We start from the raw sequence: 13232 nt of genomic DNA on the forward strand, positions 1-13232 counted from the left end.
ACACTGCAATTAATGACCCCCAAAAAATTTAACAAATGGTTAACTGAGGAAAAAGTGACACCTCAAAAAAACTCGGTGTTGGCGTACAAACTGAGTAAACATTTTTTAAAGAGACATTTAAAAAAAACGGAACTACTAGAAGCAAAAACCTTTGGACAAAAAAGGCTTTATAAATTGTATCAGCAACACACCAAGCTTGATGTTTCTTGCTGTTCCGTTATTGTCTCTTAAAGGCCAATAAATATTAGAATTTCACAACATTTTCATTTGTTACCACTTTCAGTAATAAAATGTAATGTACAAAACCACAGTAAAGAGAGAATCCCCAGCTACCATGTACCCGGAAATGAAGTCCTTGAATGGTCACAATAGTGTGCATGGATTTTGCATGCCTTAAGATATTATAAACCATTTATAACATGCACAAATACATGTATACTCTTAGAAGAAAAGGTGCTATCTAGAACCAATAAGGGTTCTTTGGCTGTCCCCATAGGAGAACCCTTTGAAGAACCATTTTTGGTTCCAGGTAGAACCCTTTCCACAGAGGGTTCTACACAGAACCCAAAAGAGTTCTGCCTGAAACCAAAAAGGGTTCTACCTGGAACCAAAAAGGGTTCTCCTATTGGGAAAGCCGAAGAACCCTTTTGGAGTGTACTGTCATTAGTGTTTTTTTTATAGGTGCTTATGAATCAAAAGTGTTCACAATAGTTTAGAAATCTTAAGATTTACAATCCAACTTCATATACCATTCTGACTTGACACTGTTTACATGGCAATTTATGACAACCATGTTGCTAGTTAGCGCTAAGAGGACATAATCTAATTAAAGCCTGTGTGGTATTTGACACTCCACTGAACTCAAAGCAAGAGGTGAGATGGTATGACTCAATTATAGTTTGTATCAACTATATTTACTTGTGGAGCTGGTTTAAACCTTTATGTCATCAGACCGAAACAGAATGAAGCAGTGTGTTAATGATATAACATAAGCTAAACAGCTGACTGTCTGGCAATCGCTCAGGATTGTCCTGAAACGTTCATTTCTCCTTCACTCCCTCTCCCCTAATTTGTACATGAAACAAGGTTAGTATTGACGTCCAAATGCAAAATATAATAATTGAAATACAAAGGAGTACAAGAAGAAAGCGGGTCCCTCCCTATTCCGGTGCTGGAGGACTGGGTTGGGCGCTATTCAAGCAAACCCACTAACTGCTTTTCCAGGATAAGTCGAAAACATTATTGTTCTTGTGCTGCAAGAATGCACATTTGGAATCATGAAGTCAACACAACGTTTGTGTGAAACAATTAGAAACTGCTTAACGAATTCAAATGTGGTTTCTATTGTGGGAATCATGATGTTTTCGACTTCTCCCAGAAAGTGGTAAATGTATTCCATTGAATAGGTCATTTTTTGTCTGCTTTATGTTGTCTATTTGAGGGTTACAATTCTCTGATTGAATTATATATATATTTTTTCATTAACTGTTCACGTGGGACAAGCCACCAATGCTTTAAATTAAACCAAAAGTAAAACGTATTATTACATGATACATTTTTCCATGACCATTTTCAGCGGGTAATGTACAGTAGCTATGATAGTTTGGGTCTGTAGTCTAGACAGAGCAAACTGAACAACATCACCCAGTTCCTTTATCTCTGCTCATGTACAGTAGCCCTCCAGGACCAGGCTTCAAACAGAAACTTGGGGAGAGGACTCCACCAAACCATGGTAAGGCTAGCCCCTTGGGTGCATTTCAATAATCTAGAATGGCCTCCTTTCCTCATCTCCTCTCCTTCAACTGTACTGAAATGAAATTAAAAGAACTGGTGGAAGTCAATTTCCCAGTAGGCATCCAGTCCACCTTATCCCTTCCGCCTATCCAATCTTTTTGTTTTCACATCAGTGCTGATGGAGGAGAGGAGACAAGGGGAGAGGAAAGGAAATCACTTAAAGACTATTGAGATGCGGCCCTTAGTTGAAGCACTCCACGTAGTTGGCAGGGAGCATGCCTGATTTGCCGGTCCTCTGAACGGTGCCGTACATCCAGCCCTCATCGATGGGCTGAGCGTTGACGATGACATCCCCGTCGCGGAAGGACACCTCGTCGTGGTCTTGCGCTGCGTAGTCGTAGAGCGCCCGGTAAACTCTCTGAATGGGAGGTATGGCAACAATGTTAATCGTGTGTTTGTGTCTACAACGTTAGTTGTACAACATAAATATCAGGGCACACAAGTCATTGATTGTGTGAATTCCCGAAAACAATTGTAAACAAATATGAGTGACATTTTGGATAGTTTCCTAATTAAATTGGCCATGGCATACAAATACGATCCTGTATGAATTAACAAAGCCTACTGTAGAAGAATAGACTGCTTGCGTTGGAACTCACCATGGTGACAGATGGGGGGGACTGCTGAGACCTCACAGACGACATGCTGGTCTGGTGCATGTAGCCGTACCCCGGCTGTTGCGGCTGGGCACTCTGATGGTACGCCCCAGGTAGCACAGGAGCTGGTAGTCAAAGACAGACAGGAAGATACAAAGACATTCATGACAAACGTTTGAGACCTTTCATTTAGTGCTCAAACTGTTTTTGAGCAGAAATACCATCTCCTTTGAGTCTCACTGTGCATATTAGGTGATAGATAGAACATCAGAATGGAACCATGCCATCCCCAGTTGACCTGGACATGAATCAAAAGGTCACTGACTTAGGTATTTATGTGGGTAGAGAAGAGAACAGAGAGAGTTAGGGTTTAAACAGTTAAACACCACAACCATCTCCAAAACCCTTGGAGTCTTTCAAATATTGGGTTAGGGACTTCTGTATACAACATATTAGTGGGCTGTTGGTCAGGTGGTAGAGAGACGGGGGAGAGGTCAGGTGGTAGAGAGATGGGGGAGAGAGTAAGGTACTGATAGTAATGGATGAATGAATTAATTAATAAATTATGTCTTCTTCCGCCGTGTGTTTTGATTTTTCTGACAGAGCTTACTACCTCCGTCCTGGGACTGCAGTGAGGAGCTGCTGCTGCAAACAGGCAGGCTTTTGTCCCACAGGTCAGAGGCAGAGACCAGCGAGCTAACTGACTGGGCCTGCGAGAGCACCGACTGCTGAGACTGCTGCCGGGCGCTGCCACAAGAGGGCAAAAGAGACAGTAGGAAAAATAAGTCAGGAAAAATAAAAGTCAGGAAAATGACAGAGGCAATGGAAAGAACAAAGAGAACATGAGGATGAAATTCAACTGAACGTAGAAGAGATGAGTGGCGCACTCAGGTAGAGAAATAAAGGTCTAGTAGGAGGGTGACATACAGTTGTCTAGATAAGGTGTGAGGGGAGATGAAAACGTCCCGTAAAGTTTGTAGCACCAGACAGTCTCTGAAAACTTTTAGACTCAACGTTATCCTGCACAAGGTCAAAGTCAAAGATGGAGCCTGGGTCCGTCCACTGATCCTCAAGGTCTTTGACAGGGGAAAGGTCATTTAGAGAGAAAAGACAGCAGGGAAAACAGGAATACAAAGGAAAGGAAAACAGAAATACACAGCTGAAGTCATGTAGATTACATATGGAAAACACATACAGTTTCGGGCCAGGTGAGTAGAGTCCAACTTGGAACTTCTGCCTGCAGTGATAAACCTGTCACAATGGATATTTTCTGTTTCCACAAATGTAACTACATTTCCATTTTATATCAAATACAATCTTTGGTAAATAGTTATTGTAAAGTGTCCATTTGAATTATCTGGGCATCAGCATAAAAAAATGAAAACAAATCAACTAGTATCAGTGGAGGCTGCTGAGGGGAGGACGGCTCATAATAATGGCTGGAACGGAGCATGGAAATCATGTGTTTGATACCATTCCATTAATTCTGCTCCAGCCATTACCACGAGCTCGTCCTCCCCAATTAAGGTACCACCAACCTCCTGTGGCTTGTATCCTGACTGACACTAAACAACCCATAATTGATAGACACTAGACAGCAATTTCATTGTAACTTTGTTTGAAGGACATCACAAATTCTTCAAAGATGAGATGAATGAATTATCACATTTCCTGTACTTTAAGGTCAAATCCTTTTTGAGGACGGGTGGTGCCCGCCATTTTGTGTGCCACTCACCTACGATGATGCCTCCAGGTCTCCTGTCCATCTCTACCACCTGTGGGTGTACTCCCTTGTAGGCTGCTTCGCTCATCATCAGGTTGTTCCGGTGGTGCATTCTCTCCATGTTTTGGTCCTCCATCACTGGGGTGCAGCCTCGGCCCCTCGTCCGCTCAAAGTCCTCGTGGTACTTTGCCTGCCCAAGCAAATATGGGTGGTACACTTTCAGCATCGCGATAACAACTCAGAGTTGTGTGTGGCAGCTTAATGAGAGGAACATTATTGATGTACATTTACACATTTGTGAAATCGTGTTACACCAGGTAAATCGGCTGTCAAGCACACACACACGGATTCTCACACACACAACCTTTGTGCATGTTGGTCAGAAAGCAAAGGGTGTATTTTGGTCAGCATGCAAAAAACTTAATCACAAGAAACCATGTAAAAATCACTTTATTAGTAACGCACACACAGACACGCTCACAGACACGCTCACAGACACAATACAGTACATTCATTATGGCTCCCTCAAAACAGCATGGCTGTTTCCTTGTTAACTCTTTAGCTGTGTGGGTTAAAAGTGCAGCAGTCCCACATGCGGTGCGCTTCGGTCGTGTTAGATGTCGTTCTGGGACTCCCTGACACTACTCAGTCTGGGCGTGTCCAACTCGCCGCAGGACCGCCCCTTCATCCCGCGCTGGTACTTCACCTGCAACGCACAAAAGTAGGTCGGGTTGCATCTCAATATTCTAAAATAGCTTAAAAGTAATTGGTGGTCATACTGACTAGCACACTCCCACCTAGGCCATTTCCACTACATAGTGTACTACTTTTGGTCAGAGCTCACATATACTGTAGGTTGCCATTTCAGATGCAGCCTATGTGACTTGCTGAGCTGATGTTCTCCTGGTTCTGACGGACTCGCTCCAACTCTGGGGTGACTCCCACACTGGTAGCCTGCAGCTGCTTTTTATGCTTCACCTGTGGACACACGATATTCACACAACATTCACAACTCAGAGTTTATCCGTCTCTGCAACCAGAAAACCAGTTTGCAACCAGAAATTGACATCATTATGACGTCCCATTCGAAATGTAGCTTGCTGGGTATCATTAGTGATTGGCATCTGGGTGAAAACAGTGTCCCTGTTCAGTCACCATGGCGCCAGAGATCCTGCCTGGGCTGCCAGGCTGGGCCCCCGTGTCCCTTCAGTCTGCTCCACTCCCTCAATGGGGGATTGTTCAGGAGGGTCCACTAATGGCTGTAATGACTTAGACTGGACCAGGGCCAGTGTGAAAGGCTGTCTGTGTCAGGCAGGACAGGACAGAGTTTCAGACCAAATTAGTGTACAAAAATCATTGTGGGCTTGTATCTTTGAGGAGTTTACATGGAATGGAGTGAATTAAAATGTTGAATTGTATAAGTAACAACCCAGGATTTGACTGAATGGTTGTTCAGTGTGTCTGCGGGTTGTGATTTTTAGTTAGCACCATTGAAGCTGTAGAAAATCCAAACAAACCCAGATGAAAAGGGACAGGCAGACACAACAAAGAGGCCTGTTTTCAAAACAAGCTCTTCCTGTGAGGTCAAAGGTCAGACAAGGTTTAACCTCTCACCAAGCTGATGTTCTCCTGGTTTCTGCGGACCCTCTCCATGTCAACAGTTTCCATGACTACTGTCCCGCTCCCGACCCCGTGTCTGTATTTCACCTGGACATGGAACAGAGCCGTCAACACAATCTTACAGTGGCCCTGTTTACATGCTCATTGTACAAATGACACCATCACTCATCCTCGTCATCTTGTTGATAGTTGAAGACCTTGTTACGATAAGAAAGTGAAGTACATTAATAGATTTAGGTACGGCCTTTTCTGCTAGAGGCTGAACAATACCCTCACAGCAACATACTGGAGTTCATCCAGCCCAACGACTACATGTACGGTAGGTACATGGTTGTGTAGAACAAAGGATCACATCTTACGTCACTGATTTTCTTTGTTCTCCCTTTGCGAAGATGATTTCCGGAGTGTCGGTGACAGAAGACATCAGGCTTTTCAGCAGCTTTGAGTCCCAAGTGTACTGACACTGGAGGTTTGGAGCAAAAGGGTAACTATGTTGACAGATAATACTGCATAAAAGTGTGTGTACTGTGTCCCTCACTGAGCTGATGTTTCTCTGGTTGTTCTTCACTCTCTCAATCTCAGGGGTGTCGAACCCATATGAACCCTTCGGCTTCTCATCCTTGTACTTCTTCTGCATAAAGTTGAGGGAGATTGACACACCATCCAAGCACATATCCCATTCTGTGGTGTAAAATAAAGTGCTATGCGTGGTGGGATGCTGTACTGAGAGTTATCCCTACCTGACTGTAGACATCTTTCAGGTAGGCGGCGTGCAGTAGTTCTGATGTGTCTCGGACACTGTTCAATACGAGTTCTCCCTCAGCAGGGCCGTCTGCTTGCAGGAGGCCTGGAACAGTCAAACACAGACTAACACGTACACTGACAGACTCAGGTCAGCTTGGCAACAACAGGACATCAAAAGGATCATGACAGAAATACTTGTTTTTGTTCCCTGTTGCAAAACGTTTTGCTACTGTGTGCCAAAGCTGAAGAACATACTCACATCCTGGTACTTTCCGCAGGTGTTGGAGTTGTAGGCGAACTCATGGAAAACAGAAAAGAAAACTCTGCACACTGTTGCTCATTCTCCCAGGTGATATTTATTTACAACAACGTTTCGACCCCTAGGTTTTTATCAGGCATCCATATCCCAGGTGGGGGTGGAAGGTCCTATATACAGGGGCAGTACTCAGTGACATCACTTCCTGAAACAGGAGGTAAAAAATATATAACATAGGTTCACAATATTAACATTCAATGTATCAAAATATATGATCATACACAAGGAATGTGATCAATATTTACAGTAATATACAGTTGAAGTCGGGGAAGTTTACATACACCTTAGCCAAATACATTTAAACTCAGTTTCACAATTCCAGACATTTAATCCTAGTAAAAATTCCCTGTCTTAGGTCAGTTAGGATCACCACTTTATTTAAAAAATGTGAAATGTCAGAATAATAGTAGAGAGAATGATTTATTTCAGCTTTTATTTCTGTCATCACATTCCCAGTGGGTCAGAAGTTTACATACACTCAATTAGTATTTGGTAGCATTGCCTTTAAATTGTTTAACTTGGGTCAAACGTTTCGGGTAGCCTTCCACAATAAGTTGGGTGAATTTTGGCCCATTCCTCCTGACAGAGCTGGTGTAACTGAGTCAGCTGTGTAGGCCTCCTTGCTCGCACACGCTTTTTCAGTTCCTCCCACAAATTTTCTATAGGATTGAGGTCAGGGCTTTGTGATGGCCACACCAATACCTTGACTTTGTTGTCCTTAAGCCATTTTGCCACAACTTTGGAAGTATGCTTGGGGTCATTGTCCATTTGGAAGACCCATTTGCAACCAAGCTTTAACTTCCTGACTGATGTCTTTAGATGTTGCTTCAATATATACACATCATTTTCTTTCCTCGTGATGCCATCTATTTTGTGAAGTGCACCAGTCCCTCCTGCAGCAAAGCACCCCCACAACATGATGCTGCCACACCTGTGCATCACGGTTGGGATGGCGTTCTTCGGCTTGCAAGCCTCCCCCTTTTTCCTTCAAACATAACAATGGTCATTATGGCCAAACAGTTCTATTTTTGTTTCATCAGACCAGAGGACATTTCTCCAAAAAGTACGATATTTGTCCCCATGTGCAGCTACAAACCATAGTCTGGCTTTTTTTATGGCGGTTTGGAGCAGTGGCTTCTTCCTTGCTGAGCGGCCTTTCAGGTTATGTCGATATAGGACTCGTTTTACTGTGGATATACAGTGGGGAGAACAAGTATTTGACACACTGCCGATTTTGCAGGTTTTCCTACTTACAAAGCATGTAGAGGTCTGTAATTTTTATCATAGGTACACTTCAACTGTGAGAGACGGAATCTAAAACAAAAATCCAGAAAATCACATTGTATGATTTTTAAGTAATTAATTTGCATTTTATTGCATGACATAAGTATTTGAACACCTACCAACCAGTAAGAATTCCGGCTCTCACAGACCTGTTAGTTTTTCTTTAAGAAGCCCTCCTGTTCTCCACTCATTACCTGTATTAACTGCACCTGTTTGAACTCGTTACCTGTATAAAAGACACCTGTCCACACACTCAATCAAACAGACTCCAACCTCTCCACAATGGCCAAGACCAGAGAGCTGTGTAAGGACATCAGGGATCAAATTGTAGACCTGCACAAGGCTGGGATGGGCTACAGGACAATAGGCAAGCAGCTTGGTGAGAAGGCAACAACTGTTGGCGCAATTATTAGAAAATGGAAGAAGTTCAAGATGACGGTCAATCACCCTCGGTCTGGGGCTCCATGCAAGATCTCACCTCGTGGGGCATCAATGATCATGAGGAAGGTGAGGGATCAGCCCAGAACTACACGGCAGGACCTGGTCAATGACCTGAAGAGAGCTGGGACCACAGTCTCAAAGAAAACCATTAGTAACACACTACGCCGTCATGGATTAAAATCCTGCAGCTCACGCAAGGTCCCCCTGCTCAAGCCAGCGCATGTCCAGGCCCGTCTGAAGTTTGCCAATGACCATCTGGATGATCCAGAGGAGGAAGAGGAGAAGGTCATGTGGTCTGATGAGACAAAAATAGAGCTTTTTGGTCTAAACTCCACTCGCCGTGTTTGGAGGAAGAAAAAGGATGAGTACAACCCCAAGAACACCATCCCAGCCGTGAAGCATGGAGGTGGAAACATCATTCTTTGGGGATGCTTTTCTGCAAAGGGGACAGGACGACTGCACTGTATTGAGGGGAGGATGGATGGGGCCATGTATCGCGAGATCTTGGCCAACAACCTCCTTCCCTCAGTAAGAGCATTGAAGATGGGTCGTGGCTGGGTCTTCCAGCATGACAACGACCCAAAACACACAGTCAGGGCAACTAAGGAGTGGCTCCGTAAGAAGCATCTTAAGGTCCTGGAGTGGCCTAGCCAGTCTCCAGACCTGAACCCAATAGAAAATCTTTGGAGGGAGCTGAAAGTCCGTATTGCCCAGCGACAGCCCCGAAACCTGAAGGATCTGGAGAAGGTCTGTATGGAGGAGTGGGCCAAAATCCCTGCTGCAGTGTGTGCAAACCTGGTCAAGAACTACAGGAAACGTATGATCTCTGTAATTGCAAACAAAGGTTTCTGTACCAAATATTAAGTTCTGATTTATCAAATACTTATGTCATGCAATAAAATGCAAATTAATTACTTAAAAATCATACAATGAGATTTTCTGGATTTTTGTTTTAGATTCCGTCTCTCACAGTTGAAGTGTACCTATGATAAAAATTACAGACCTCTACATGCTTTGTAAGTAGGAATACCTGCAAAATCGGCAGTGTATCAAATACTTGTTCTCCCCACTGTAGATACTTTTGTACCTGTTTCCTCCAGCATCTTCACAAGGTCCTTTGCTGTTGTTCTGGGATTGATTTGCACTTTTCGCACCAAAGTACGTTCATCTCTAGGAGACAGAACGCGTCTCCTTCCTGAGCGGTATGACGGCTGCGTGGTCCCATGGTGTTTATACTTGCGTACTATTGTTTGTGCAGATGAACGTGGTACCTTCAGGCGTTTGGAAATTGCTCCCAAGGATGAACCAGACTTGTGGAGGTCTACAATTTTTTTTCTGAGGTCTTGGCTGATTTCTTTTGATTTTCCCATGATGTCAAGCAAAGAGGCACTGAGTTTGAAGGTAGGCATTGAAATACATCCACATGTACACATCCAATTGACACAAATGATGTCAATTAGCCTATCAGAAGCTTCTAAAGCCATGACATCATTTCCCAAGCTGTTTAAAAGCACAGTCAACTTAGTGTAAGTAAACTTCTGACCCACTGGAATTGTGATACAGTGAATAATAAGTGAAATAATCTGTCTGTTAACAATTGTTGGAAAAATTACTTGTGTCATGCACAAAGTAGATGTCCTAACCGACTTGCCAAAACTATAGTTTGTTAACAAGAAATTTGTGGAGTGGTTGAAAAACGAGTTTAAATGACTCCAACCTAAGTGTATGTAAACGTCTGACTTCAACTGTATATACATACACATGCAATATTTCATTAGGATAAAAAACAACAATCATTTGGACATTTTGAAACTATAAAAACGGTTTCAAGTCAAACTCCTTGTTAAGGCCAAGAGGAGACAGTGTGTTCAGCCTGTGGACCCAAAAAGATTCCCTTTGAAGAAGTTTCCTCTCAATGTCCCCTCCCCTGCGTGACATCTTGACCATTTCTATTCCAATGTATCTCAGAGAACTAATAGAATGTCTAGCTTGTACAAAATGAACAAAAACTGCATGCTACTGTGTGCCCTAATGAACTTGACCAAGGTCTCAAATGAAGGCATCGACAGAACATAGACAGGCACGTTATAGTCTCTAAAATGAATGTTTAATGAGGCGGTTTCATGAGAGAGAGATGCAGACAAGCGAAGCTTGGGCCCATCTATAAGTGATGAGGGAGGGCCATACGTAGTCTGTGAGCGTTGCTGTTGTGTAATGGAGCCCTGAGGCTGAACGGGTCCTGACAGCCCATCTGCTGCCTGTTATTTTGCCTGATTATAATGACTCTGGGCTGATTAGTATTAGTGTAAAACAGAGTGGGTGTTCTCAGATGATTTTGTTTTTCTCACAAAACAGATGTGATTCTTTAGCGGTGTGTCACATTTAAAGTACTGAGAACTTAAAATATGACAAATGTGTCTGGTTCCATTTCAGCCTCTACCCCTTTGGTGTCTCCTGTCTACATTAACTAAAGGTTTTGAATAGTAAGCAATATGATGATGGCTCTACCTAGCCTCTAGTAAGATTAAGTGGCGCTTCCACTATAATGCTTTTACCTGTGCAGTCCTCTGTGCAGAACCAAGTTATTGGGGCAAGGGAGCTGGGCCTACCTGGTATTGGTTGAAACCTGCCTGGCTGGTTAACTAGCGGTATGGGTTGGGCCCTACCTGGCTGGTTAACTAGCGGTATGGATTGGGGCCTACCTGGCTGGTTAACTAGCATTTTGGGTTTGGTCCTACCTGGCTGGTTAACTAGCGGTATGGATTTGGTCCTACCTGGCTGGTTAACTAGCGGTATGGGTTTGGTCCTACCTGGCTGGTTAACTAGCGGTAAGAGTTGGGCCCTACCTGGCTGGTTAACTAGCGGTATGGGTTTGTTCCTACCTGGCTGGTTAACTAGTGGTATGGGTTGGGCCCTACCTGGCTGGTTAACTCAGTGGCCTTCTTGGCCCTCTGCCTCTCCAGCACGTCACCACTGATCTCCATGCCTTTACCCATGATGTCATTCTCCAGGTCCTTGCGGTACTCTTTCTAGAGGGACAGATTCAACAATGCTTAATTCTCACATAATGCAATGATGGAGTGATATTGTGCATCACAAATGTGTGTGCGCGTGTGTGTGTTTAAATTTCAAGGGATCAAAAAGCTGCTGTTGTTGAGAAAGACTATAGAAGGAGACTACCTCATTGAGGATGTGGCGTATTTAGCCCGTATGAGGCCTGGTGTGTCCTCCAATCACAGACCTGAGAGCCCCCTCCCCTTCACCTCCAGTCCATCCCTCCTGTACTCCATCTGTAGGCAGCAAACATAGAAATATCATTACTAGAATGGACATTCCCAAACAAGTCTATGTTTTTCTTTTCTAAATGAATGGATGTGTAGATGGTGCAAATCAGATGGAAATATGGACTCAGACCATAGACTTAAGACCACATTTGATGTATAGAAACATCTGAAAAACGTAGAGTTTTAGGTGAATTATTCCTTTAAAATCTCATGAAGGGCTATGTTGGCACTATGTGTGCCCCTAGGGCTACGTTAGCACAGATCTCACGTTGCTGGCGTGGCGGGCAGTCAGTTGGGGTCAGGTCAGGTCAATGTCCACTAAGGCCTTGCCCCAGATGTGGTCATCATACTCCTTCCTGTACTCTTTCTGAGGTCAGAGGGAAGAAGGAGGCCCACCATCACTCTTCTGTCATTACCATTACCAACCACAGACAAACAGACATACAAGCACAGATACACCCACACAGATACGCAGATATACACACACGCACGCACACACATATGCAGGCACACACATACGCAGGCACACACATACGCAGGCACACACATACGCAGGCAGAGATTTCAGCATGTTGCATCTTTACTGTAAAGATAACCCTGACCTCTAACCATGACCCCTGCCTACCTAACATGGGGGTTGAAGTTGCCATGGCACTGTGAAGTAGCATAGGCACAGATCTCTGTAAATATTGGACATATTGTTAGTGTTTTTTATTTTCTTTGTATTTTATGAGCCTCCTTGGACACTGTAACACACTGTGTCCACAAACTCCATCTCGGACTTGCCTTTGTTCCTCTCATACTCCTCCTTGTATTTCACCATTAAACCACAACCCAGACAGAAACATCGACAATAGACAACATGTGAGTTGTAATATACTGTATAATATATGTACCTTACAGTACAGTGAGTGCATACATTTTTTACGTCTACACTGTGCATTCGGAAAGTATTCAAACATATTCAGATGAAAGGAGCAAAGTACAACACGATCCTTGATGAAAACCTGCTACAGAGCGCTCAGGACCTCAGACTGGGGCGAAGGTTCACCTTCCAACAGAACAACGACCCAAAGCACACAGCCAAGACAATGCAGGAGTGGCCTTGAGTGGCCCAGCCAGAGCCTGGAATCCGATCTAACATCAAGAAAGACCTGAAAATAGCTGTGCAGCGATGCTCCCCATCCAACCTGACAGAGCTTGAGATGATCTGCAGAGAAGAATGGAAGAAACTCCCAAAATACAGGTGTGCCAAGCTTGTAGCGTCATACCCAAGACGACTCGAGGCTGTAATCGCTGCCAAAGGTGCTTCAAGAATGTACGGAGTCTGAATACTTATGCAAATGTTGATATTTCTGATTTTTTGGGGGAATACATTTGCAAAAATGTTTAAAAATCTGATTTTGCTCTGTCATTATGGGGAATTGTGT

The 13232-nt window shown here is 43.7% G+C and overlaps 1 protein-coding gene across 3 annotated transcripts in view; it reads right to left on the reverse strand.

The window, feature by feature from the left end:
- Nucleotides 1-557: 557 nt before the first annotated feature.
- The window catches only part of LOC120027978 (LIM zinc-binding domain-containing Nebulette-like), an 89765-nt gene continuing 77090 nt past the window's right edge, over nt 558-13232 (reverse strand). Inside the window, exons 1-9 of one of the 3 annotated variants that reach the window (XR_005473361.1) lie at nt 11699-12092; nt 11437-11547; nt 6737-6938; nt 6474-6580; nt 6093-6196; nt 5728-5820; nt 4958-5091; nt 4706-4819; nt 4235-4303 (exon numbers count right to left, since the gene is read on the reverse strand). Coding sequence is in view for 1 of the 3 variants with exons in the window: in XM_038973074.1 (XP_038829002.1) it covers nt 1976-2152; nt 2394-2515; nt 4126-4303 (477 nt within the window). In the remaining 2 variants the exon portion in view is untranslated. Of the gene's footprint in view, nt 2153-2393; nt 2516-4125; nt 4304-4547; nt 4820-4957; nt 5092-5727; nt 5821-6092; nt 6197-6473; nt 6581-6736; nt 6939-11436; nt 11548-11698; nt 12093-13232 lie in introns of those variants that run through there. The other 2 variants (XR_005473360.1, XM_038973074.1) reach the window with 2 other exon arrangements.

Source organism: Salvelinus namaycush, chromosome 33 (assembly GCF_016432855.1).
Source record: "Salvelinus namaycush isolate Seneca chromosome 33, SaNama_1.0, whole genome shotgun sequence".
NCBI lineage: Eukaryota > Metazoa > Chordata > Actinopteri > Salmoniformes > Salmonidae > Salvelinus > Salvelinus namaycush.